This window comes from Gorilla gorilla, chromosome 18 (genome assembly GCF_029281585.2).
Source record: "Gorilla gorilla gorilla isolate KB3781 chromosome 18, NHGRI_mGorGor1-v2.1_pri, whole genome shotgun sequence".
NCBI lineage: Eukaryota > Metazoa > Chordata > Mammalia > Primates > Hominidae > Gorilla > Gorilla gorilla.
The window spans coordinates 95,937,045-95,961,321 of NC_073242.2; the positions used below are offsets into that span (position 1 = coordinate 95,937,045).

General features: G+C 43.3%; 1 protein-coding gene across 2 annotated transcripts in view; it reads right to left on the minus strand.

The window, feature by feature from the left end:
• Nucleotides 1–20,115, minus strand: part of NAE1 (NEDD8 activating enzyme E1 subunit 1) — a 28,196-nt gene extending 8,081 nt beyond the window's left edge. Inside the window, exons 1-13 of one of the 2 annotated variants that reach the window (XM_004057770.5) lie at nucleotides 19,911–20,115; nucleotides 15,747–15,850; nucleotides 15,595–15,655; nucleotides 13,931–13,961; nucleotides 12,582–12,653; nucleotides 12,281–12,360; nucleotides 10,506–10,615; nucleotides 7,594–7,703; nucleotides 6,489–6,551; nucleotides 6,025–6,088; nucleotides 5,641–5,732; nucleotides 2,840–2,899; nucleotides 2,617–2,750 (exon numbers count right to left, since the gene is read on the minus strand). In XM_004057770.5, coding sequence (XP_004057818.1) covers nucleotides 2,617–2,750; nucleotides 2,840–2,899; nucleotides 5,641–5,732; nucleotides 6,025–6,088; nucleotides 6,489–6,551; nucleotides 7,594–7,703; nucleotides 10,506–10,615; nucleotides 12,281–12,360; nucleotides 12,582–12,653; nucleotides 13,931–13,961; nucleotides 15,595–15,655; nucleotides 15,747–15,850; nucleotides 19,911–19,963 — 1,034 coding nt within the window. In that variant the 5' untranslated portion in view covers nucleotides 19,964–20,115. Of the gene's footprint in view, nucleotides 1–2,616; nucleotides 2,751–2,839; nucleotides 2,900–5,640; nucleotides 5,733–6,024; nucleotides 6,089–6,488; nucleotides 6,552–7,593; nucleotides 7,704–10,505; nucleotides 10,616–12,280; nucleotides 12,361–12,581; nucleotides 12,654–13,930; nucleotides 13,962–15,594; nucleotides 15,656–15,746; nucleotides 15,851–17,043; nucleotides 17,137–19,910 lie in introns of those variants that run through there. The other variant, XM_055366113.2, reaches the window with a different exon arrangement.
• Between the last annotated feature and the right edge of the window lie 4,162 nt (nucleotides 20,116–24,277).

Genomic DNA, 24,277 nt, shown 5'->3' on the forward strand with positions numbered 1-24,277 from the left:
AATCTTTCCAGTGTTAGTGACAGACTCTCAGTGCCCACTAAAACCCAGGGTCCCTCTAACAGCACCCAACTTAAAAACTGCTCCCCTAGAGGGATCTATGATTTCGGCTTCTGTGACAGAGGACCTGAAAAAATACATTACTGAAGAACATGACTTATCTCCTGGAAGTCAAGTCCAAGGAAAGTTAAATACATTAAAACTGTTCATCTCCAATGTAAAACTTCTTTGTTTTTTGAGACAGGATCTCGCTCTGCCACCCAGGCTGGAGTACAGTGGCACAGTCCTGGCTCACTGCAGCCTCAACTTCCCACGCTCAACTGATCCTCCCACCTCAGCTTCCCAAGTAGCTGGGAATTCAGGCACACGCTACCATGCCTGACTAATTTTTGTCTTTTTTGTAGAGACGGAGTTTCACCATGTTGCCCAGGCTGGTCTTGAACTCCTGGGTTCAAATGATTTAGAAACTGAAAATACTGTATTAATGACAATTTTCAATTAACTGACCTTCATACCTTTTTAGCATTGCCACAGATAAACATGCTCTACCTGATTGTTTTAAAATACTCTGTATTTGAGAGGAAAAAAAAACCCTTACCCAATTATTATCTGTATCTATACCACTGAGACCATGGAAAACGTAAAATTTCAACCATTTAAAACACCTGTGAACATCCCTTGTGGCACATTTCACCACCCGCTTTGGCCTCCCAAAGTGCTGGGAATACAGGTGTGAGCCACTGCATCCGGCCATAAAACTTTTCTTTACGTCTATTTACCTTTCACCCTCTAAAAATCATCAGTGTTCAGGCTGACTACCTCCCATGTAAGGTCATACTTCTTTCTATCCTCAATTGACCTTCCCCAAGTTTTAAGTAGTTGAACTCTTAGGCTAGGACAACAAACCAAGATTCGTTCAATGGTGACATGATAAAGAGTGAAATCTGTCTGGGGAAGAGAGATCATCTCTGTGTGACATTACTTGGACCCCAAAGAAACCAAGCCAGCAGACCTGGATTCTTTGCACCATGCCCTAACTATACGAGGGTAATATTCATTGAGACCCATCCCTGTGATAGTCTATCTGGGTTCAGGCTAGTGATACCTGGATAGCAAGGTGTCTAGCTATAGTCATAGACTATAAATTATGAAACATTAAGATAAAAAATTCATCAAACCTTCATGGTTTTAAGTTACAAATAGAAGGTAGTATAGGGCCACAGCTAAGCATACAGGCTCTGGTACTGGGTTTCCTGGGGTTCAAATCTTGGTTCTGCCATTTACCAGCTATCTGACCTTGTATAAGTAACCTTTTCAATACCTTAGTTTCTTCATGTGTAAAATGGGGACAGTAACGGTCTCTCTCTCTCTCATAAGGTCGTTGTGAACCTTGTGTGTGTTAAATTACTTAATACATATAAGTCATAGCACAGAGTTAAGTGATCAAATATTAAGTTTATCATGAAGTATGGAAAAAAAACTCTGCCTCCTAGGCATATGTGGTAATTCTGTATTTCCCATTCAATTTTGCTTTGAGCTTAAAAAGAATTGCCCCCTAAGTTCTTTTTTTTTTTTTTTTTTTTGAGACGGACTCTTGCTCTGTCTCCAGGCTGGAGTGCAGTGGCATGATCTTGGCTCACTGCAACCTCGGTCTCCTGGGTTCAAGCGATTCCCCTGCCTCAGCCTCCCGAATAGCTGGGACTACAGGTGCGCGCCACCACACCTGGCTAATTTTTTGTATTTTTTTTAGTAGAGACAGGGTTTCACCATGTTGGCCAGGATGGTCTTGATCTTCTGACCTCGTGATCCACCCGTCTCGGCCTCCCAAAGTGGTGGGATTACAGGCGTGAGCCACCACGCCTGGCCTAAGTTTTTTTTTTTTTTTTTTTTTTTTTTGAGACAGAGTCTCACTCTGTCGCCCAGGCTGGACTGCAGTGGCGCGATCTCGGCTCACTGCAAGCTCCGCCTCCCGGGTTCACGCTATTCTCCTGCCTCAGCCTCCCGGGTAGCTGGGACTACAGGCGCCTGCCATCACGCCCGGCTAATTTTTTTGTATTTTTAGTAGAGACGGGGTTTCACCGTGTTAGTCAGGATGGTCTCAATCTCCTGACCTCGTGATCCGCCTGCCTCGGCCTCCCAAAGTGCTGGGATTACAGGCATGAGCCACCGCGCCCAGCCTGGCCTAAGTTCTTCAGCTTATTTTTACTTATTTATTTGAAACAGGGTCTTGCTCTGTCACCCAGGCTGAAGTGAAGTGGCATGATCATGGCTCACTGCAGCCTCAAACTCCTGAGCTCAAGAGATCCTTCTGCCTCAGCCTCCTGAGTAGTTGAGATTAAAGGCGAACGCTACCATGCCCACCTAATTTTTCAATTTGTAGAGATGGAAGTCTCACTATGTTGCCCACGATGGTCTCAAACTCCTGGACTCAAGCAATTCTCCCACCTTGGCCTCCCAAAGTGTTGGGATTACAGGCATGAGCCACTGCAGCTGGCCTAGTTTATTTATAAGCAATGAGGTTGTAATAAACTTTCATTTGATTTCTGACAGGATGATAAAATGTTTATCTCTAATATAATCAGACTTTTTCTATTACATAGTTTGAAAACAGTGACATACACGTTTTGCAGTTTTATATATTTGCCTGAATCTGCAATCATATCAGGAATTGTGCCTCGAACAGGTAAATTTCCTTGACCCTCTTTGGCCACAAATTCCTTTAAGGCACGAGCTAAAATCCAAAATGACGGAGTCTAAAAGAATAAGAAAAAATTAACATTAAGTGGCGTTTTACTTTGACCCAAAGGTTTAGCAGCAATGTTTTTACTTTTGTTGTTGTTACCTGTTGGGTGATATTTATGCAGCGATCATCATTAAATATATCTTCAATACTGCTTGGGATCTAACAAAGGAACATGAAACATTTACTTACACAGTATTAAGAATTCGCCCATCTTTATTTTCAGTGCTATTTCTTCAGATATGTTCTTTGAATTCTCAAATTGTAATCAAATACAAACTTCTGATTTGTTTATAATTTTATTTAGAATCAGTACCATATGAAGATTTGATGGGGAAAGAAAGAATGGAAGAAAGACCTCTCCTGCCCACTGTTGCTACCATTTAATACCTATTCTCTTATACCATAAATGAGGTAAAGAAGGGGCCCCAGTAAATTATTTTATATAGTTACATCTGAAGACAAAACAGATTATAGACTTGCAGTATTTCATGATTTTCCATCTTGTCAAAAATCTGAAACCCTTGCACCCTAATTAGTGACTGTTGAGACAACCACTCTGAAAAAAACTAAAACCATAAAGTAATTTTATTGCTAGCAAGATCTTCATACGTTAATCAAGAGTATAAAGCTGAGCACAATGGCTCATATCTATAATCCCAGCATTCAGGAGGCCAAGGTGAGAGGGTCATTTGAGCCCAGGAGTTTGAGACCAACCTGAACAAAACAGGAAGACCCCGTCTATAGAAAACATAAAAGTAAATTAGCTGGGCGTGGTGGCACGTGCCTGTGGTCCCAGCTACTTGGGAGGCTGAGGTGGGGGGATCACTTGAGCCCAGGAGGTCAAGGCTGCAGTGAGCAGTGATTGTGTCACTGCACTCTACCCTGGGCACCAATGTGAGACCCTGTCTCAAAAAAAAAAAAAACACACACACACACACACACACACACACAAACATCATAGGCTTGGATTCTACTGATGGGTGGAAAAAAGAAATGTCTCAGTGGGACCTCCTAACTGGTCTCTCTGCTTCCACTCCCAGTCCCCTCAATCGTGTTCTCCTCACGAAAGCCAGAATGGTCTTTTAGAATACGAAGCAGCTCACTCCACTTCCCTGATTGAAATGCTTAAATAGCCTGCAAGGCCTTTATGATCTGGCCCTTTCTGCCTCTCCAAACTCAAATCCTTCCTACCACTTTTCCCCCTTTTACACTTCACTCCAATCACACTGACTTGCTTACTGATGCCTGAACAAAAGTCAAGCTTCATCCCACTTCTGGGCCTTTGCACATGTGCTCCCTCCAACTGAAAAGCTCTTCCACCAGACCTCTGTGTGTCACTTCACTCAGGCTTCTGCTTAAACGTCTTTTGGAAAGTCTCCCTGGCTCCCTATGTACAATTGTCTCTCAACCCCGGATTCCCTTGTCCCCAACATGCTCTCTGACCCTTTGTTCTGCTGTAATTTTGTTCACAGCACCTGGTGCATTTTTATCTGTTTATTTAGCTTACTGCCCCCCAACTATTAGAACCTTTTCAACTGTGGTTTTATATTCAGTGAAATACAGAGATTTTAAATGTCCAATTCAATGCATTTTGATAACTATACATATTTTTAACCATAACCCCAATTAAAACAGAAAATGTTCATCACCCCAGAAAAGTGATTCACAAAGCACATTTATTTTTTGGACACAGGGTCTCATATCATTGCCCAGGCTGCAGTGCAGTGGCACAATCATGGCTCACTGCAGCCTCAACCTCCCAGGCTCAAGCGATCCTCCCACTACCTTAGGCTCCAGAGTAGCTGAGACTACAGGTGCCTGCCACCACACCCATCTAATTTTTAAATTTTTTGTAGAGACAAGATCTCCCTACGTTGTCCAGGCTGGTCTTGAACTGGCCTCAAGCAATCTTTCTGCCCTGGCCTCCCAAAGTGTTGGGATTACAGGTGTGAGCCACCACACCTGGCCAGCAAACACTTTTTTTTTTTTTTTTTTTTTGAGACAGAGTCTCGCTCTTGTTGCCCAGGCTGGAGTACACTGGTGAGATCTCAGCTCACTGCAATCTCCACCTCCCAGGTTCAAGCAGTTCTCCTGCCTCAGCCTCCCAAGTAGCTGGGATTACAGGTGCCCACCACCATGCCCGGCTAATTTTTTGTATTTTTAATAGAGATGGGGTTTCACCATGTTGGCCAGGCTCGTCTTGGACTCCTGACTTCATGTGATCTGCCCTCCTCGGCCTCCCAAAAGTGTTGGGATTACAGGTGTGAGCCACCGCGCCTGGCCCCAGCCAGCACACTTTTAATCACTCAGCAACACTGCCTTGTTGTCTCTAAAAAGTTGGTAATAATATCTTACGTGCCTTCCTAACTTGAAAGGCACCATATTTGCTGTTTTAAGTTACAAGAAAATTCTAACTTAAACTACCAGGTGTTATTCCAAAGCTCCCCAAAAACTGCAATGGTCAGACCTCAACAACTAAGCCATAACAAAACCAAAGGCATCTGAGGCGGAGTCTTACTCTGTTGCCCAGGCTGGAGCGCAGTGGTGTAATCTTGGCTCACTGTAACCTCTGCCTCCTGGGTTCAAGTGATTCTCCTGCCTCAGCCTCCCGAATAGCTGGGATTACAGGTATGTTCACCATGCCCAGCTAATTTTTGTATTTTTAGTAGAGACGCGGTTTCACTATGTTGGCCAGGCTGGTCTCGAACTCCTGACCTCAGGTGATCCACCCGCCTCAGCCTCCCAAAGTGCTGGGATGAGCCAGCATGCCTGGCCCTGTATTTATTTCTAACTATACATTTAGAAAATATTAACTTAAATCATTATAATCAACCATTTAATAGCCAAGGACTCTAGAAAACATCTTGTTCATGTGAATCCCTCAGCAACTCTTTCATTACCTGAGTTGTATTTAGTGCTGTGTTCACATTTTTAATAGCTTCTTCAAAATTCTCTTCATCTTCTGGAGCCCCATTTTCATTTTTTAGAATTCCTATTGTAATGGGAAATTGTTAGCAAACAGCCCTTTTCTTTTCACTCTTCTGTTCCCCCATTATAAAAATAACCTTGTCAGATCCTGCAGAATATTAAATCTTAAGAAGAAATACGGCTTATCATTAGTCCTTAAAACTATACAAGACGTGGCTTCTTAACTTCTCCAGAAGGAAAATAAAAGCTCATGATGGTATCATCTGACAAAGGTGTTAACAGAAATCCAATAAGCACCTGCCTCTAGCAATTTGCTTTTCAAGCTTTATACAGTATTTAATCATATCCCATATTACCTTGTCTAATCAAATCTCTGAAGTCCTCTTTTTCTTTATACGTTTTAGGTATTCGTCCATTTGTCTAAATTGGTTAAAAATTTTAAAAATCTAGTTATTAAAATTCAAAATACAGAAATTGAAAGTCTAAAGTGTCCCCCATTCTCTACATAAGATTTCATCAACAAATATATTTCTCTGTGAAATCAGAGGCTCACTTGATAGAAAACAGACACTGTGACCATTTATCTACATTCATTCCCCCTGCCAGTTTCATAATGACATTTATTGAATTTCATTTTGTTAATTAAAATTATCAGGATCAAAAGAGGAACTGCTAGATTTAAATTTAAAAGCATCCATTTGCCCTACCATACAACCCCATAAGGAAAAAAAATTAATCTCCCATTCCCCATCAAGGAAATCCTTTGTTAAGAAATTGAAAATACAGTTGCATATGAAATTTTTTTAAAAGAAGGACATACTTCACTATACCACTGTGCTAAATATTTAGCTATGATCACAATCCATGGAGTATGACTGTGGTCCTAAAAATGAGAGACAAATAAAAGAAAATATCAGTATTATTAATTCTTCACTGTACCATCTCGTTTTCAACAAATTCAACAATATTTATGATCTCCTAATATATGCAGAGTAGTGAATAGACGAAAATGAACTGAGTTAATAAAAACTGCTTTACAAATTTTTCTAGAGGTAGATACCTAGTATGTCACATATATACTATGATTGTCCCCATTATACCAGCAAAACAGTCTCAGAGACTGCCACCCAAAAACACAGCTCAAATCTCAATTTCAGACACCAATCCTAAGTAAGAAAGGAGGATCTTTTCTGTTTTCTGATGAACCAAATAAACAACTGCATGTTAATTAATATGGAAGTGGGAAAAAATACATATACTCCTTATAGTGTTACGTCATTATTTCTATTTGTTTAGAAAAAGTCCATAAAGAGAACTTCTTGGAATTTTTTTATTTCTGTTTTTTGTTTTAAAATTTTTTATTTTCAATTTTTGTGGGTACTTAGGTGTATATATTTATGGGGTACATGCTTTGATACAGGCATGCAATGTGAAATAAGCACATCATGGAGAATGGGGTATCTGTATAGCATTTATCCCCTCAAGCGTTTATCCTTTATGTTACAAATAATCCAATTAAACTCTTTTAATTATTTTAAAATGTATAACTAAGTTGTTATTACTAACTATAGTCACCTTGTTGTGCTTTCAAGGAGTAAATCTTATTCATTCTTTCTAATTTTTTTTTTGGTACCCATTAACCATCCCCATCTCCCCACCTGGAATAGGTTAATGTCCAATTTCTTGACCTGGGTAGTGATTACACAGATGTTCAGTATATGTACTTTTCTTCAGTAAAAAAGTGTTTTAATTTTGGAGAAAAATTAATATGTTGAAAACAAGGTAAAATACTGTTATTGGGTAATGTGGATAACAGGAATATGGAGGTTTATAGGATTTTCTCACTTTAGTGTAATTCAAAAACCTTAGGTTAAAAAAAATGTTTTAAGTCTATCTGTAAATGTAAGGTCACGCACACTACCAACCTTTTTTTCCATATGATCCAAATCATAGGACTGAAAATGTTCTCTCAGTTCAGGAAATGGCTTATCTAGTCGTAGATCCTCTAATGCATTATCTGGATGAGATTCTATTACTGTGAAACAAAGAATTCAAAAGGATAAATTTAACACTTAAAAAAAAAAAGAGAGAGAGAGATGGGGTCTTGCTGTACTACCCAGGCTGAAGTACAGTGGCACAATCATAGCTCACTGCTGAAACTCCTGGGCTGAAGGGATCCTCCCACCTCAGCCTCCTGAGAAGGTGGGACTACAGTCTCGTGTCACTGTGCCCAGCTAATTTTTTTGTAGAGATAGGGTCTCACTATGTCACCCAGGCTAGTCTCAAACTCCTGGATTCAAGGGCTCCTCCTGCCTCGGCCTCCCAAAGTCCTTGCATTACAGGTGTGAGCCACCGTGCCCAGCTCAAAAGATAAACTTAATTCTTTGGCAATACTGATGACAATACACTGAATTATAGAAACTTAGGAAATCTTTAATTTTTAAATGGACACAGGGCCCACAGGTTTTTTCACTGTTTTATTAAGGTACAATTTACATATAGTAAAATGCACAAATCTTAAGTCAACTATAAAGTTTTAGTAAAAGTAAAACCAAGATTCCTTTAGAACACAATTTGTTCTAACTGGAAAAGCTCAAAATTGACAAACCCTATGTACAGATAGCAACTAACAACCTATCCTTCCTCCTTTTGTGGTCTTCAATAGACAGCATCACCATCTACCTAGACGACTTCTCCAGAAACCTGATGGGCATCCTTCACTTCTTGCTTCCTTGGCCCCAACATCAGTAACTTCCCACTTCCTAATCTCACTCTGTACACTGCTCTCCACATGAGAGAGGACAGGAGAGTGTATAATTTCAGTGAGTGCTTAGAGGTAGGCCCAGTTCTGTCACTTGCTAACTATGTGACCTTAGGCAAATAATTTAATCTCTCATTGCCTCAGCATCATCTATAAAATGTAGATATTAAAGTATCTACAGATTGTATACCTCTCTTATCCAAAATGCTTGGGACCATAAGTGTTTTGGATTTTGTTGAGATTTTGGTATATTTGCAAATACATATTAGATGAGCTCTCTAACCCAAAAATCTGAAGTAAGAAATGTTCCAATGAGTGTTTCCTTTGAATATTATGTCAGTGCTCAAAAAGTTTTGCATGGAGCATTTCTGATTTTGGATTTTTGGATTAAGGATGCTCAATCTGTACCTTATAAAGGTTTTGGAAAGAGTAAATGAAATAATTCTTATAAAGGCAGGCACACAACTAGCAATGCTGAACCTTCATTATTATCTACCCTCTCTTCTTCTCTTCCCTAAATTAGGAAAAAGAACACACTCTCTCTTACTTAGGCCACTGGAAATTTCTAACAGCAATCACTGCCTCCAGTCTTTGCCCCTATAAATCCATTTACTTTCTACTCAACTTCAAAGTGACCCATTTAAAATAAAATGTTTACACGGTCACTCTCCCACTTTCAACTCTTTTGTTCCCTCCCATCAGTTGACACCACTTTCAACTCTTAAATGGCTCACCACCAGCAGCCAGAGCTTATCCTGACAAGCACTCCCTAACTGCCCACACAGATATTACTCCTCAGTGACGCTACCAATGCCAATGGCTATCACCACATTAGCAGAGTGCTTGGCTCATAGTAAAAATGCTTTCTTGAGTCAATAAAGAGCACTGTTATGAATACTGGATGAAAATTTTATGATGATCTAAGATTAAAATTTTATAAGGGCTTATATAAACCCTCAGCTGATGGAGGTCTGCCTATAAACGACTTTGGTCTCTTACAACAGTTTCCTTGGGAACAGTAGTTATGTAAATGTCTTTGTTGTGTGAAATTGCACCTGAATTGAGAGAACCTAAAGCCTGCTTGAGAATGAAATAAAAGACTGGACGGACCTGGTGCAGTGGCTCACACCTGTAATCCCAGCACTTTGGGAGGCCAAGGCGGGTGGATCACCTGAGGTCAGGAGTTCGAGACCAGCCTGGCCAACATGGTGAAATCCTGTCTCTACTAAAAATGCAAAAAATTAGCTGGGCGGCCGGGCGCGGTGGCTCACGCCTGTAATCCCAGCACTTTGGGAGGCCAAGGCGGGCAGATCATGAGGTCAGGAGATTGAGACCATCCTGGCTAACATGGTGAAACCCCGTCTCTACTAAAAATACAAAAAATTAGCCGGGCGCGGTGGCGGGCGCCTGTAGTCCCAGCTACTCGGGAGGCTGAGGCAGGAGAATGGCGTGAACCCGGGAGGTGGAGGTAGCAGTGAGCCAAGATCGCGCCACTGCAGTCCAGCCTGGGCAAAAGAGAGAGACTCCGTCTCAAAAAAAAAAAAAATTAGCTGGGCATGGTGGCGGGCGCCTGTAATCCCAGTTACTTGGGATGCTGAGGCAGGAGAATCAGTTGAACCCGGGAAGTGGAGGTTGCAGTGAGCCAAGATTGTGCCATTGTACTCCAGCCTGGGCAACAAGACCGAAACTCTGTCTTAAAAAACAAAAAAAAGACTGGAGTGGGGAAAGGTGGTGTAACTTCATGGGTCAGAGTGATCCACATTCCTTAGCTCTCCACAGCCATACATGCCCAATGTGGGTTAGGGGGCAAAAGAAGCTGGGTACTTGCATAGTTGCTGGATCTCCTAATAAGATGAAGAAGCTGTGCCTGTGGTACATCATGCTTTGTATCCTTCTATAATGCTACATAAAGAGTAGATTGCAGCCTATTGAATCTGATTGCCACTTTGAATCTGCAACTAGAGATGTGCTGCTACCAATTTACTTTGTAATTTAAAACTGACTTTCTAAATTGTCAAGTTTCTAAAATTATAGCTAAAGCAACCAATAGTAAGCCCATATGCTCAACAATTTTACCTGGATGTTCTTTTATAATGATCCTCATATAACCAACTAGTCCATATGTCCTACAGATCAAAAGAGGAATCTGGGAATTCCAGAGGACATCTGCTAAGCGTAGTGAAGTGCTGTTTAAAAAAAAAAAAGCAAAATATGAACATAAGCAAATGGAAATATGCCAAACATGAAAACATGCAAAACATGAAAATGTCTTAAAGCAACTTTCTTACTAAATAATAGATGCAAAGGTACATAACTGCATTTACATAAGCAGGTCAAGAATACACTGAAAACCAAGCATTTCCACAGGCTGCAGTCTCAAAGAAAGTACATCTTTGGACAAGAGGGATGTGAAACTTTAGTCTGTCATATTAAGGAGAAACGTTAAAGAAAGATAATTCTAAACATTTCCATGATAGAGAAAAAATATAAAACCCACAAATACACCCCCAACAATTCCAATAACCAATTCTCTGTTGCCCAGACTGGAGTGCAGTGGCATGATCATGGCTCACTGCAGCCTCGACCTCCCAGGCTCAAGTGATTCTCCCACCCCAGCCTCCTGAGTAGCTGGGACCACAAGCAGGCACACCATCTGGCTAAATTTTGTAGTTTTTGTAGACACAAGGTTTTGCCATGTTGCCCAGGTGGTCTTAAACTCCTGTGCTCAAGTGATCTGAACCTGTCTCAGCCTGGTTCTTCTGGAATTACAGGCATGAGTCACTGCACCCAGCCTTCAATAATCAATTCTAACTAGTTTTTAATCACTAAAACAAACAAAGAACAAAAACAACAACAACAAAAAAAACAATGTTCGGTTTAACTGCTCTAAATATATTCCAAAAGTTTCACATCTAAGGTTGGGATTGGTGGCTCCACAACTGTAATCCCAGGACTTTGGGTGGCTGAGGCAGGCAGATGACTTGGGGCCAGGAGTTTGAGATCAGCCTGGCCAACATGGTGAAACCCCGTCTCTACTACAAATACAAAAACTAGCCGGGCACGGTGGCACATGCCTATAATCCCAGCTATTTGGGAGACTGAGGCACGAGAGTTACCTGAACCCAGGAGGCAGAGGTTGCAGTGAGCTAAGATTGTGCCACTGCACTCCAGCCTGAGCAACAGAGCAAGACTCTGTCTAAAGAATAATAATAAAAAAAAAGTTTCAGTATTTTTCTCTTCCTCATCTTTTCAATGCTGGAAGATTTCTAAGAATTTCTTTTATTTATTTATTTATTTTATTTTATTTTTTTTTGAGACAGAGTCTAACTCTGTCACAAGGGCTGGAGTGTAGTGGCACGATCTTGGCTCACTGCAACCTCCACCTCCCTGATTCAAGCGATTCTCTTGTCTCAGCTTCCCGAGTAGCTGGGACTATAGGCGTGAGCCACCACGCCCAGCTAATTTTTGTATTTTTAGTAGAGATGGGATTTCACTATGTTGGCCAGGATGGTCTCAATCTCCTGACCTCGTGATCCGCCCGCCTCGGCCTCCCAAAGTGCTGGGATTACAGGCATGAGCCACCGTGCCCAGCCATAAATCTGAAACTCTTGACCAGGCATGTTGGCTCACACCTGTAATCCCAACACTTTGGGAGGCCGAGGAGGGTGCATTGCTTGAGCTCAGGAATTTGAGCTCAAGCTCAAAAAAAAAAAAAAAAAAAAGTTTCATATTTAAAGTTTCTGTAGAATTTAACAATTTTTAAAACCATATCATCACAGACTGTGCAAAGAAAATAAAACAATGCAAATCTAATAAGATTAAAATAAAAACATATTAACATAAAAATTTACCTTTCAGGAAGCTGAGTTGCAACTACAACAGTAAACCTACAGAAAAATGAGGGATCGTTGTCTAGAAGGTTTTCTGGACTCTAAACAGGACAGCAAAGAAAAAAACAAACAAAAAAAACAATTTCACAATCATATTAAACATGGCAGAGACAGTTAAGCTATTTTACAACAAATGAGGCAACAATTCCAATTCAACTAATCATAAATGACACAAAGATTCAAAATTCTAAATTTCTGGGGCTTTGAATTATTTAAAAAATTGTATTTCAGCACAGACATAATAATGTGTGTACATATATACCTCTTCCACAAAACTTCCAGAGACGTCGCTATTTAATTCTTGTAAGAATTCCATGGCAGCTTCAGCTCGGTTCTTTTTAAAAACAAAGCATTTAACTTGAATTAGAAAAAACTTGGTCACAATATAATCCCCCAATTTATGGAACAGGCAAACATACTGTAAAACTATCCAAATTTCATGCATAAGTATGACAACTCTGTTTCCCTTCTTTTTTCTTTTTAGAGACAGGCTTTTGCTCTGTTGCCCAGTTTGGAGCATAGTAGCCTGATCATAGCTCACTGCAGCCTTGAACTCCTAGGCTTAAGCAATCTTCCTGCCTCAGCCTCCCAAGTAGGTGGGACTACAGGCATGTGCTACCATGCCCAGCTAATTTAAAACATATATATTTTGTAGAGACAGGGTCTTGACATGTTGCCCAGGCTGGTCTTGAACTCCTGGTCTCAAGCAATCATCCTGCCTTGACCTCCCAAAGCGCTGAGATTACAGGCGTGAGCCACTGCTCCCAGCCAATTCTGCTTCTCCTAGTGTTTAAGACTCAACAGAATATTACTTAAAACAGAGCAAAACCATCATCATCCAGAGTTCTCAAATGACATTGCTTGTACTCTACTTTTTTGATTAGGCAAATGACCAAAAAACTCTGGGTAGCAGGCAGGGATATCCTGGATCAAGTTCAGACTCACTCTAACCACCCACATCTATAATCCTGTACAAGAGTGGTTAATCACTAAGCTAAAAGTCATTTCACTAAGTTGACTCATATGGTTTTGTAAGATTTTTTAGGCCGGGCGTGGTGGCTCATGCCTGTAATCTCAGCACTTTGGGAGGCTGAAGCGGGTGGATCACAAGGTCAGGAGATCGAGACCATCCCGGCTAACATGGTGAAATCCCATCTCTACTAAAAATACAAAAAATTAGCCAGGCGTGGTGGTGGGCGCCTGTAGTCTCAGCTACTCGGGAGACTAAGGCAGGAGAACGGCGTGAACTTGGGAGGTGGAGCTTGCAGTGAGTCGAGATCGCGCCACTGCACTCCAGCCTGGGGGACAGAGCGAGACTCTGTCTCAAAAAAAAAAAAAAAAAAAAAAAAAAAAATTTGTTAACCAGAATCCATCCTCTGAATATTAATATTACTCAAGATTTAACTTTAATACAGGATACAATGTATAAACACAGACAGTACACCTCTAAGTTCTTAAACTACCAAACATATGAAGATTTACAAGATTACAAAAATTAGTTAACTTTTTTCTCAGAGAAATACACGTTTTTAAAGTCAAAGCTTTTCAAGCAATCAAAACACAGTGGCATCATTAGATGCTCACATGCAACTATATTCTCTAATTGTTTACCTTGCCGATACTGCTTCTTTGAAGGAAGAAACTAAAGTGAACAGAATAAAGGAAAAAAAAGTAAAGCTTACTGACTATAAAGGAAAAGTTGTTTGTAATAGCATGCATATTTCATTCATAGTATAAAACAAACTATATTGTGATTACAGATTGTAATGGCCTTCCTGGAGGAAGAAAATCAGATGAAACTTATAAAGAAAGATAGGCTAATAAATCAATGTTTCTTTCCCAAAGTGTGTACCACAGCATGTGAATTTCACAAGATCCTCTGAGAGAAAAGGGTTCTTTGGCTAAAAAACGTTTGGGAAACACCGGTGGGTGTGGTGGCTCATGCCTGTAATCCCAGCACTTTGGGAGGCCGAGGTGGGCGGATCACGAAGTCAGGAGATCGAGACCATCCTGGCTAATACAGTGAAACCCCGTCTCTATTAAAAATACAAAAAATTAGCCGGGCGTGGTGGCGGGCACCTGTAGTCTCAGCTACTCGGAAGGCTGAGGTAGGAGAATGGTGTGAACCTGGGAGGCGGAGCTTGCAGTGAGCCGAGATTGCGCCACGGCACTCCAGCCTGGGCGACAGAGAAAGACTCCGCCTCAAAAAAAAAAAAAAAGTTTGGGAAACACCATATACTATATTTCCCTCTTGGAAATTCATAATACACATAATACATGTGATACTAAAATCTTATGGTAAAGAAATTTTAACTTCATTTGATCCATTTCCCAAACTAATTTCACCATGGAACCCATTGGCCCATTTAACGGCTCTTATCGTTCCCTAGAACCGGTGTTCCACAGACCACTCTCGGTGTATTGAACCATTTGTTTTTGCACGTAACTGTAACAGATTTATTCAGGCTTCCTCCCACACATACCCTTGACATGTCTCAAGGCCCAGATATGAGGCTGCTGATCAGAGTCAGGATGCCACTTTTCGGTATAAGCTCACTGGCTCCATAAGAAGAAACCTTATTTTTATCACATTCTACTCTAACCAACCAAGTAAGCAAAGATAACAAGACTTCTTGGTATATATCAATAAAAAAGCTGTGCTGTGCCTAGCAGAAACTGGCACTACGATCCAAAGAAAAGGCATCAAAACTAAATATGAACTAATTGCTGGTTTTCCTTATATTTACTCACTGTTGTTGTTACTGACAAACACAATGAGAGATACCAGACTTCAAGTCCCTGAAAAGGTGAGCTTTAAATCCAAATTTGGGCATGTTCTGAAAGTCTAAATATAAACTTTAAAGAATAATATACAGGCCATCTTTAAAACAGCATTTTTGTTGACAGTGTAAAGAGAGATACCCCTAGACTAAGCCTAAAAGACATCACAAACAACAGGCATTATTGTTAATTATACGCTAACACCTACGAATCAATGCAAGAGCTTAGGAAGTGCCCATATTCCATGAATAAAGGAATAACGACTACTCCTTTATATTAATAATAGAGACAGTAATGATGGGTAACATTTATTAACGCCCTATTTGCCAGATGCTGTACTAGCACTTTACCTATATTATCTCACTTCCTCACCATAATCCCAAACATAAGGATGATTTCCACTGAGAGTCGAGTCACCGTGACTGAGGAGGTGAAGCTAAGACTCAGGCCTTGCCTTCCTTAACGTGAATATATTTGAAAAGAATAGAACATACTTGTTTCCAGCATCTTCTCCGCTGACCTGATTTCCATCAATAATTGTAAACGAACCAATACCTGAGAGCCAAAACAGTCAGTCAGGAATACATAGTTCTAGGTCATAATCTTAAAGAAGTATATTTAGAACACAACCACAAACCTACGTTACCTGGTAGTACCAAGTTTTTAAGAATTTCAGTTCCTGTGGCTGTTGCATTTATTAGGCAAACATGAGCAGATTCTAAAGCCTCTTGCCCATGATCACCCCACAACCTACAAAAGACACAAATTTGACGTTTTTAAAACTTTCATGAAAATACAGCTTTCTTATTTGAATGGTGATCTTTAAACTTTAAACTTTCCTTGCATAGATTGATGTGATAACCACAGAATACAGGTAAGACAGGAACAGATATTAGTATAGTGATTATACAGTAATCTAGAACTCAGGTTGATGCCTTGAATGGTTAGGGGAAAAGAGGGAGAGGGTCAAATTAGAAACAGAAACTTGGTCTTCCAGCCCCTTATCAGCCTAGGCACAAGAGCGACATTCTGTCTCAAAACAAACAAACATTTAAAAAGGGTCTTTGGATTTAAAACCTCATCTGTTTTCTATTTCATTTATTCTTTGTTTTGTTTTGAGACAGAGTCTTGCTCTGTCACCCAGGCTGGAGTGTAGTGGCATGATCTCGGCTCACTTGGCCTCCCAAAATGCTGGGATTACAGGTGTGAGCCACCGTGCCCCAGCCCTATTTCATTTATTCTTAAATTATGTTAGATGCGCCGGGTGCAGTGGCTCACGCCTGTAATCCCAACACTTTGGGAGGCCAAGGCGGGCGGATCACGAGGTCAGGAGATCGAGACCATCGTGACTAACATGGTGAAACCCTGTCTCTACTAAAAAATACAAAAAATTAGCTGGGCATGGTGGCAGGCGCCTGTAGTCCCACCTACTCGGAGGCTGAGGCAGAAGAATGGCGTGAACCCAGGAGGCGGAGCTTGCAGTGAGCTGAGATTGCGCCACTGCACTCCAGCCTGGGCGACAGAGCGAGACTCTGTCTCAAAAAAAAAAAAAATTATATTAGATGCATTTAAGTTAGATGCATTTAAGATCTCGACATAGGGCTTATTACTGTGACTTCTGCAAAAGCTTTACCAAGAAAACTGAATTATCTGAAAAGCCTCACATCAACTTCTACAGGAGTGCTTTAAAGTATATTACCCAATGAACATTCTAATAGAGTGATTAATGTGCCTTCCCTCTTACCTGATCTAAAGCAGATTACCCCTTATTATGTAGTCAGTATGTCCTCCAGAGCATGTCAAGCAACTGCCTTGTTTTTTGTTTTTGTTTTTGATACAGGGTCTTACTATGTTATCCAGACTGGTCTTGAACTCCTGGGTTCAAGCATTTCTCTCGCCTCAGCCTCTAGAGTTGCTGGGACTACAGGCACAAGCCACTGTACCTGGCTTCATTTGTTTTTGTTTGCTGAGCATCCATCTTTCCACTCCACTGTATGCTCCATAAGGGCCCAGACAGCTGTCAAATGTATGGAGAAATCGCCTAGAAGAACCAGATGGACCGTAAACGCCTGTTTTCTCCATCAAAGTATGGCACGTAGAAGACACCTGACATATATGGTTGATGGATGCTTAGATAGTTAGAAAGTAAATTTAAGAATACTGGTGCATCTTGGCTGGGCACAGTGGCTCACGCCTGTAATCCCAGCACTTTGGGAGGCAGAGGCAGGCAGATCACCTGAGGTCAGGAGTTTGAGACCAGGCTGGCCAACATAGTGAAACCCAGTCTCTACTAAAAATACAAAAATTAACCAGGCGCAGTGGCACGCACCTATAATCCCAGCTACTCGGGAGGCTGAGGCATGAGAATCGCGTGAACACAGGAGGCGGAGATTGCAGTGAGCCAAGACCACGCCACTGCACTCCAGCCTGCGCAACACAGTGAGACTCCGTCTCAAAAAAAAAAAAAAAAAAAGAATACTGGTGCATCTCAAGCAGGGTGAGATAGTGTGTGCCTGTAGTCCCAGCTGCTTGGGAGACTGAGGCAGGAGGATCACACCAGCCCAGGAGATCAAGGCTGTGGTGTGCCAATAATCATACCTGCAAACAGCCACTGCACTCCAGCCTGGGTAACATACTGAGACCCACCTCAAAAATAAAACAAAAAGAATACTGAGGTCAGGCACTGTGGCTCATGCCTGTAATCCTAGCACTTTGGGAGGCTGAGGCAGGAGGATCACTTGAGTGCAGAGGTTCGAGACCAGCCTGGGCAAACCCCCATCTCTAAAACAGTTAGCTAAGCATGGTGGCACATGCCTGTAGTCCCAGCTACTCAAGAGGCTGAGGCAGGAGGATCGTTAGAGCCCAGGAAGTTGAGGCTGCAGTGAGCAGTGTTCTTGCCACTGCACTCTAGCCACTGCACTCTAGCCTGGGTCACAAAGTGAGACCTTGTCCCTGAAAAAAAAAAAAAAAGAATCCTGGTGTGTCTCTAAGTAACATGTTTCAAGAATAGGCCAAATGAATCAGTCCTCTCTACTATCTTGCTGGCCCAACTAAGGTGAAGTAAGGAGGGGCTTATTGACTGCTGCATTTTGCTTCTAACTGCTTCCCTTTGACACTTCAAAACCAGTTCTCACTATGAAAGTAAAGTTTGGGACTTAAATGGAATGCCCTCAGCAAAAACCCTCTTTTGTTAGAGTTGCTTAGTAACCTCAACTATCTTCTCAGCTCTGTCATGTACAGTTATACCTGCATTAGAAACACAAGAACTCCAAGAATTTACAAGAAAACCTAAGTTGGTTATAAGGACTGTTACCTTGTTTCTTCTCCGAAAAGCTTGGAAGCAGGATGTAACTGAGTACCTCCGAAAAAGCCAGAAGAGCCTTAGTTTACATCCTGGCTCAAAGATATGGGGAACTCTGGGCAAATTACCTAACTTCTCCAAGACTCTGTTTCTCCAACTGTAAAGCACTGGAAATGGTTGCTTTCAAGGGTACTCTCAGAACTAAGTGCCTAAAGCCTCTAATACAGCACTAGGCTGGTGGCGCAAACAGAAGCTCCAGTCCTTGGGGACATATAACTTCTGTTGTCTCAGAGGCTCCAGGAAGGAGGAAAGCTGAGCAGCTTTGTTATCTCCACAGCCTCAAGACACAGAAGACGCTCAATAAATAAGGAATGGGTAGTGCAAGGAGAAAAGGCAAGGGTGGGGAAGTACCCAAGGACCCTCCTGATGGCTTAGGCCTGCACTGTCCATTAAGGTAGCTGCTAGCCACATGTACTACTGAGCACAAGCAATGAGGCTAGTGTTAACTGAGATGTGCTGGTAAGTGTAAAATACAATATTTATACAATAGTTTTGGGGGGGCTTTTTTGACGGAGTCTCGCTCTGTCACCCAGGCTGGAGTGCAGTGGCACGATCTCGGCTCCCTGAAACCTACACCTCCTGGATTCAACCGGTTCTCCGGCCTCGGCCTCCAGAGTAACTGGGATTACAGGCGCACACCACCACGCCCAGCTAATTTCTGAATTTTTAAATAGAAACAGGGTTTCACCATGTTGCCCAGGCTGGTCTCGAACTCATGACCTCAGGTGATCCGCCCGCCTCGGCCTCCCAAAGTGCTGGGATTACAGGCGTGAGCCACCGTGCTGGTCCTCCAAGACAGTTTTAAAAAGGAAAATACTCATGACCAGCTTGGGGAAAGGTGGCAAAAACCTCGTTTCTACAAAAACAAAAATAAAAATAAAAATAAAAATTTAAGTAAAATATCTCAAGAACTTTTTATATTGTGTTGAAATAGTAATGTTTTGGACATATTGGGTTAAATTGTATTTAAAAATCAATTTCATCTGTTTCATTTTACCTTTAGTGTGGCCACTAGAAAATTTATAATTACATTTGCGGCTCACATGACACTAGCATTTTATTTCCATTGGACAGCGCTGGCTGAGAACAAAACCTAACCCTCTGTGCCGCCCTCGCGGCCGGGATGCGGTGCGCTCCGGGCCTCCCCATTCGGAAAACGAGGAGCCTGGGCGCAACGGGGCCGGCAGCCGCCTTAGCGACCCGGCTGGCGCTGGGGACCCCGTCCCCCGAACTGCACACCGCGTGGCGGGGGAAGGGGTCCCAGCCCTCGCGGAGCACCTTTGGCCCAGGGCGGGAGCTCCGAGCGCCGGCTTCCCGCGCCCCGCACGGCCCGGCCCAGCCTGGAAGAAGGCCTGAGGGAGGCCCGACCGCGCCGCTCGCGCCCTTAGGCCCGGCCCGGATGCTGGGAAGCCCGCCGGCCCGCCCTCGGCTCGGTGAGCCTCGGCTCACCTCAGCTGCCGGTCGTACTTCTGCTCCTTGAGCAGCTTCCCCAGCTGCGCCATGGCCGCGCCTGCCGCGCGGAAAACAGCCGAGCCCCTGCGGAGCGCCGCCACCAGCTCCACAAGCGCGCAGGCGCACTGAGCGCCCCTCCGCCGCTACCGTCTCCTGCGCGCCGCCTGCAGGGGGCGCCGCACTGCACTGCGCACGCGTCGCCGGTACGCCGGGGCGTAAGCGGCCCCGGTACCCGAGCGGGTCTGGGGCTCTTGGTCCCCATTGGCCAGAAAGGCAGACCCGCTAGCCTGCCAATTTGCCCTCTGTCCATGCAGTAATTGGGGGCGACTGGGGCCTTGGAATCAGGCATACTTGTATTTCGACCACTTAACTGGCTGTGAGATCTACTCTTTACCTCTCAAATCCTCAGTTTGCTCACCTGTGCAGTGGGGATAAATGGGTCCCAAGTGTCTTTTGACCTTAAATGAGATTTTGAATACAGGAGGCCAGACTCCCCCCAAATCTTGCGTGAATAATAACTTTCATTTTGATGATCATTATTTTTGACCCATTTCTTCCTCTCATGAAAAGCCCACAAGCCTGTTTTGAATCACAAAGCTAGGGGCTCCCTGCTGCAGATGCAGACAAGTCCAGGGCTCTGTTCTTGGAGAGTTTAGTCTCATGAAGGAAGAGGGACAGCAAACAAGCACTTACCAGACAATGTGGCCTTCCTCTAGATAGAGGGAAGCAGGGTGCTCAGGGGTGCACAGAAGAACCTCCCCAGTCCCCCTCTCCAAGAATGTTTCATGTGGTGTGGAGATGGAGGAGTGTTTTGTTTTGTTTGAGACAGGGTCTCTCTCTATTGCTCAGACTGGAGTTCAGTGGTGTGATCTCAATTCACTGCAGCTTCAACCTCCCAGGCAGCAATCCTCTCACCTCAGCCTCCCAAGTAGCTGGGACTACAGGCATGCACCACCACACCCGGCTAATTTTTGTACTTTTTTTGTAGAGATGGGGTTTCGTCATGGCCCAGGCTGGTCTCAAACTCCTGGGCTCAAGCGATCTGCCCGCCTTGGCCTCCCAATGTGCTGAGATTATAGGCATGATCCACTGTGCCCAGCTGGAAGAGTGTTTTAAGCATAAGGAACAGCAGGTGCCATCTCTAGGAAGCAAAGAAGGCATAGCAAGCTGTAGGTGCTAGAGTAAGTTTGGTCAGGTGAAGGATAGGGAGTGGTTGAGAAGGTTTGAGAGACAGTTGGGACAGGCTGGGTTCTGAGGACTGTGAACATAGATCCAAGGAGGAATTTAAAGTCCTCCACTTCCTGAAAAGACCCTCCTTTCAGGAAGAGAATGGCTGTCCTGTGGGGATGGGAGGCCAAGGAAGGAGGTTACCCCATGAGAACAATTGGGAGGGGGGTGGTGGTGCTGAAGACAAGGTGACCATCTGTGAGGGAGATGAAGACTCCTTCCCTGCTATCTCGCAGACCCTACAGGCACCTTCAGGTTAATAACTGCCTGAAATAAGGTGAACATGAACACAGATCCCCACCCCCAATCCCCTAGGATGGGGACCAGAGAGATGGCACAGTTTGATGGTAATGATGCAGTGATGATGAATTGCACTTTGCCCTGGGCATGGTCTCCTGGACTAGGGTGAGAGTACACCTTCGCATACCTTCCCTTGCCCTTACCCAGCTCCCATGGAACACACTGATGGGAAACAGAGGTGTGAAGCTTTCCCAGCTCATCATGTGTTTGTGCTGTCACATTTCCTTCTCCAAGTGGACAGGTAAAATATAAGGGATAATAAAATACACTCCGGGAAAGTAGGAAGGTCAAAAGGCAGCAGATGAGAGTTCACTACTTAGTTTCTCATACCTATGGACTTCATGAAAGGAAACATCCTCAAATTTGGTAGAAGGCTAGTCATATTGCCCGTGAAGAAGTAAATGATTTTGAAAAGGTTTGTGTTGGTGTTGTCTGTAAAATGATACCTCAGGGTATCAGTTTCCTAGGAATGTCGTAACAAAGAACCACAAACTGGGTGACTTAAAACGAGAAATTTATTGTCTCACAGTTCTGGAGGCTGGAAGTCTACAATCAAAGCACGGGCGGGACTATGCTCCTTCTGAAACTTGTAGGGGGGAATCCGTCCGCTTCTTCTTGGCTTCTGGGGATTTGCTGGCAATCTTTGGCTAGCAGCCACAGCACTTCAGTCTCTGCCTCCATCGTCACATGGCATTCTCCCCTCATGTCTCTGTGTTTCCTCTCTTAAGGACACAAGTCACATTGGATCAGGGCTCACACTGATGACTTCATCTTAACGATTACACTTGCAGAGACCCTGTTTCCAAATAAGATCACCTTCACGGGTACTGGCAGGTTAGGATTTCAGTAACTTCTGAGGAGGACATAATTCAGCCCAGAAGCTTTGTATTAATATTATCATTATTTTTTTAGAGATGGGGTCACACTATATTGCCCAGACTTGTCTCAAACTCCTGGGTTGAAGCAGTCCTCCTGCCTCAGCCCCTCAAAGTACTGGGACTACAGGCATGAGCCACTGCACCTGGCCCTGCCCATTTTTAATAGGGTTATTTGTTTTATTGTTATTGAGCGGTCTGAGTTTGTACATTTTGGATATTAGTCCCTGATCTAATGTATGTTTTGTAAATATTTTTTTCTCAATCTGTGGGTTGTCTGTTTATTCTGTCATTTCCTTTGCTGTGCAGAAGCTTTTTAATTTGGTATAAACCCATTTGTCTATTTTTGCTTTTGTTGCCTATGCTTCTGGAGTCTGGTTACTATTTTTTGGCAGCGGTGGGGGACAGGATCTCATTCTTTCACCTGGGCTGGAGTGCAGTGGTATAATCATGGCTCACTGCAGCCACAACCTCCTAGGTTCAAGCAATCCTCCCACTTCAGCCTCCTGAGCAGCTGAGACTACAGGCACCCACCACCACACTTGGCTAGTTTTTAGATTATTTTCTGTAGAGATGAAAGTGAAAATAATAATAATAATTCAACCCATAAAACCATGTAAAGGTGCCTATGCTGGAGCAGAGGAGGCTGATCAGACACAGTTCTTTTGATGGCCCTGACATGAAAGAATTCAGGGCCCACTGGTGAGTTCTCCCTGTTGTGGAGGGTGGAAACCAGATATATCAGACCAGGAAGCCATGGTGTAATTCATTTAAGCTATTGGTTTTCAAAGTGTGGTCCTGGACCAGGGGCATCAACATCACTTTGGAAACTTGTTAGAAAGGCAAATTCGGCCAGGCGCGGTGGCTCACACCTGTAATCCCAGCACTTTGGGAGGCAGAGGTGGGCAGATCACGAGGTCAGGAGATCGAGACCACGGTGAAACCCCGTCTCTACTAAAAATACAAAAAATTAGCTGGGCGCAGTGGTGGTCGCCTGTAGTCCCAGCTACTCGGGAGGCTGAGGCAGGAGAATGGCGTGAACCAGGAAGGTGGAGCTTGCAGTGAGCCGAGATCCCGCCACTGCACTCCAGCCTGGGCGACAGAGTGAGACTCCGTCTCAAAAAAAAAAAAAAGAAAGGCAAATTCTTGGCTGGGTACAGTGGTTCATGACTGTAATTCCAGCACTTTGGGAGGCCAAGGCAGGAGGATTCCTTGAGGCCAGGAGTTTGAGACTAGCCTGAGCAACATAGCAAGACCCTGTCTCTACAAAAAGAAAAAAAAAATTAAAAATTAGCCAGGCATGGTGGTGTATGCCTGTAGTCCTAGCTACCTGGAAGGCTAAGGTGGGAGGATCGCTTGAGCCCAGGAGTTTGTGGTTGCAGTGAGCTATGATCTCGCCACTGCACTCCAACCTGGGCAACAGAGTGAGACATTCCTCTCTTAAAAAAAAAATTAAGTATTAAAAAAAAAAAAAAAAGAAAGCCAGGTAAGGTGGTTCACTCCAGTAATCCCAACACTTAGGAGGCTAAGGCAGGAGGATTGCTTGAGCCCAGGAGCTCGAAACCAGGCTGGGTGACATGGCGAGACCTTGTCTCTGAAAAAAAAAAGAAACACAAATTCTTGGACCTTATCCATACTTGCTGAATCAGAAACTGTAGAGTGAGGCCCAGGAAACTGTTTTAACAAATCATCCAGGTGATTCTGATACATGCTTGATCCTACCCTGGCTTTCTGAGCACTTACTATGATGCCAGGCAGGCCCCTGACATGCATCACCTCGTGAGCTCACAACCACCCAATGCAACAGATATTGCTGCTAACCCCGTCTTACAGACAGAGGGCAGATGTTTGGGGAGAAGAGTGAAGTAACAAAGATTAAGAGGTGGTGCAGGGGTTAGAAACAAATACCCCAGTCTGGTGCGGTGGCTCACACCTGTAATCACACCTGTAGTCCCACACCTG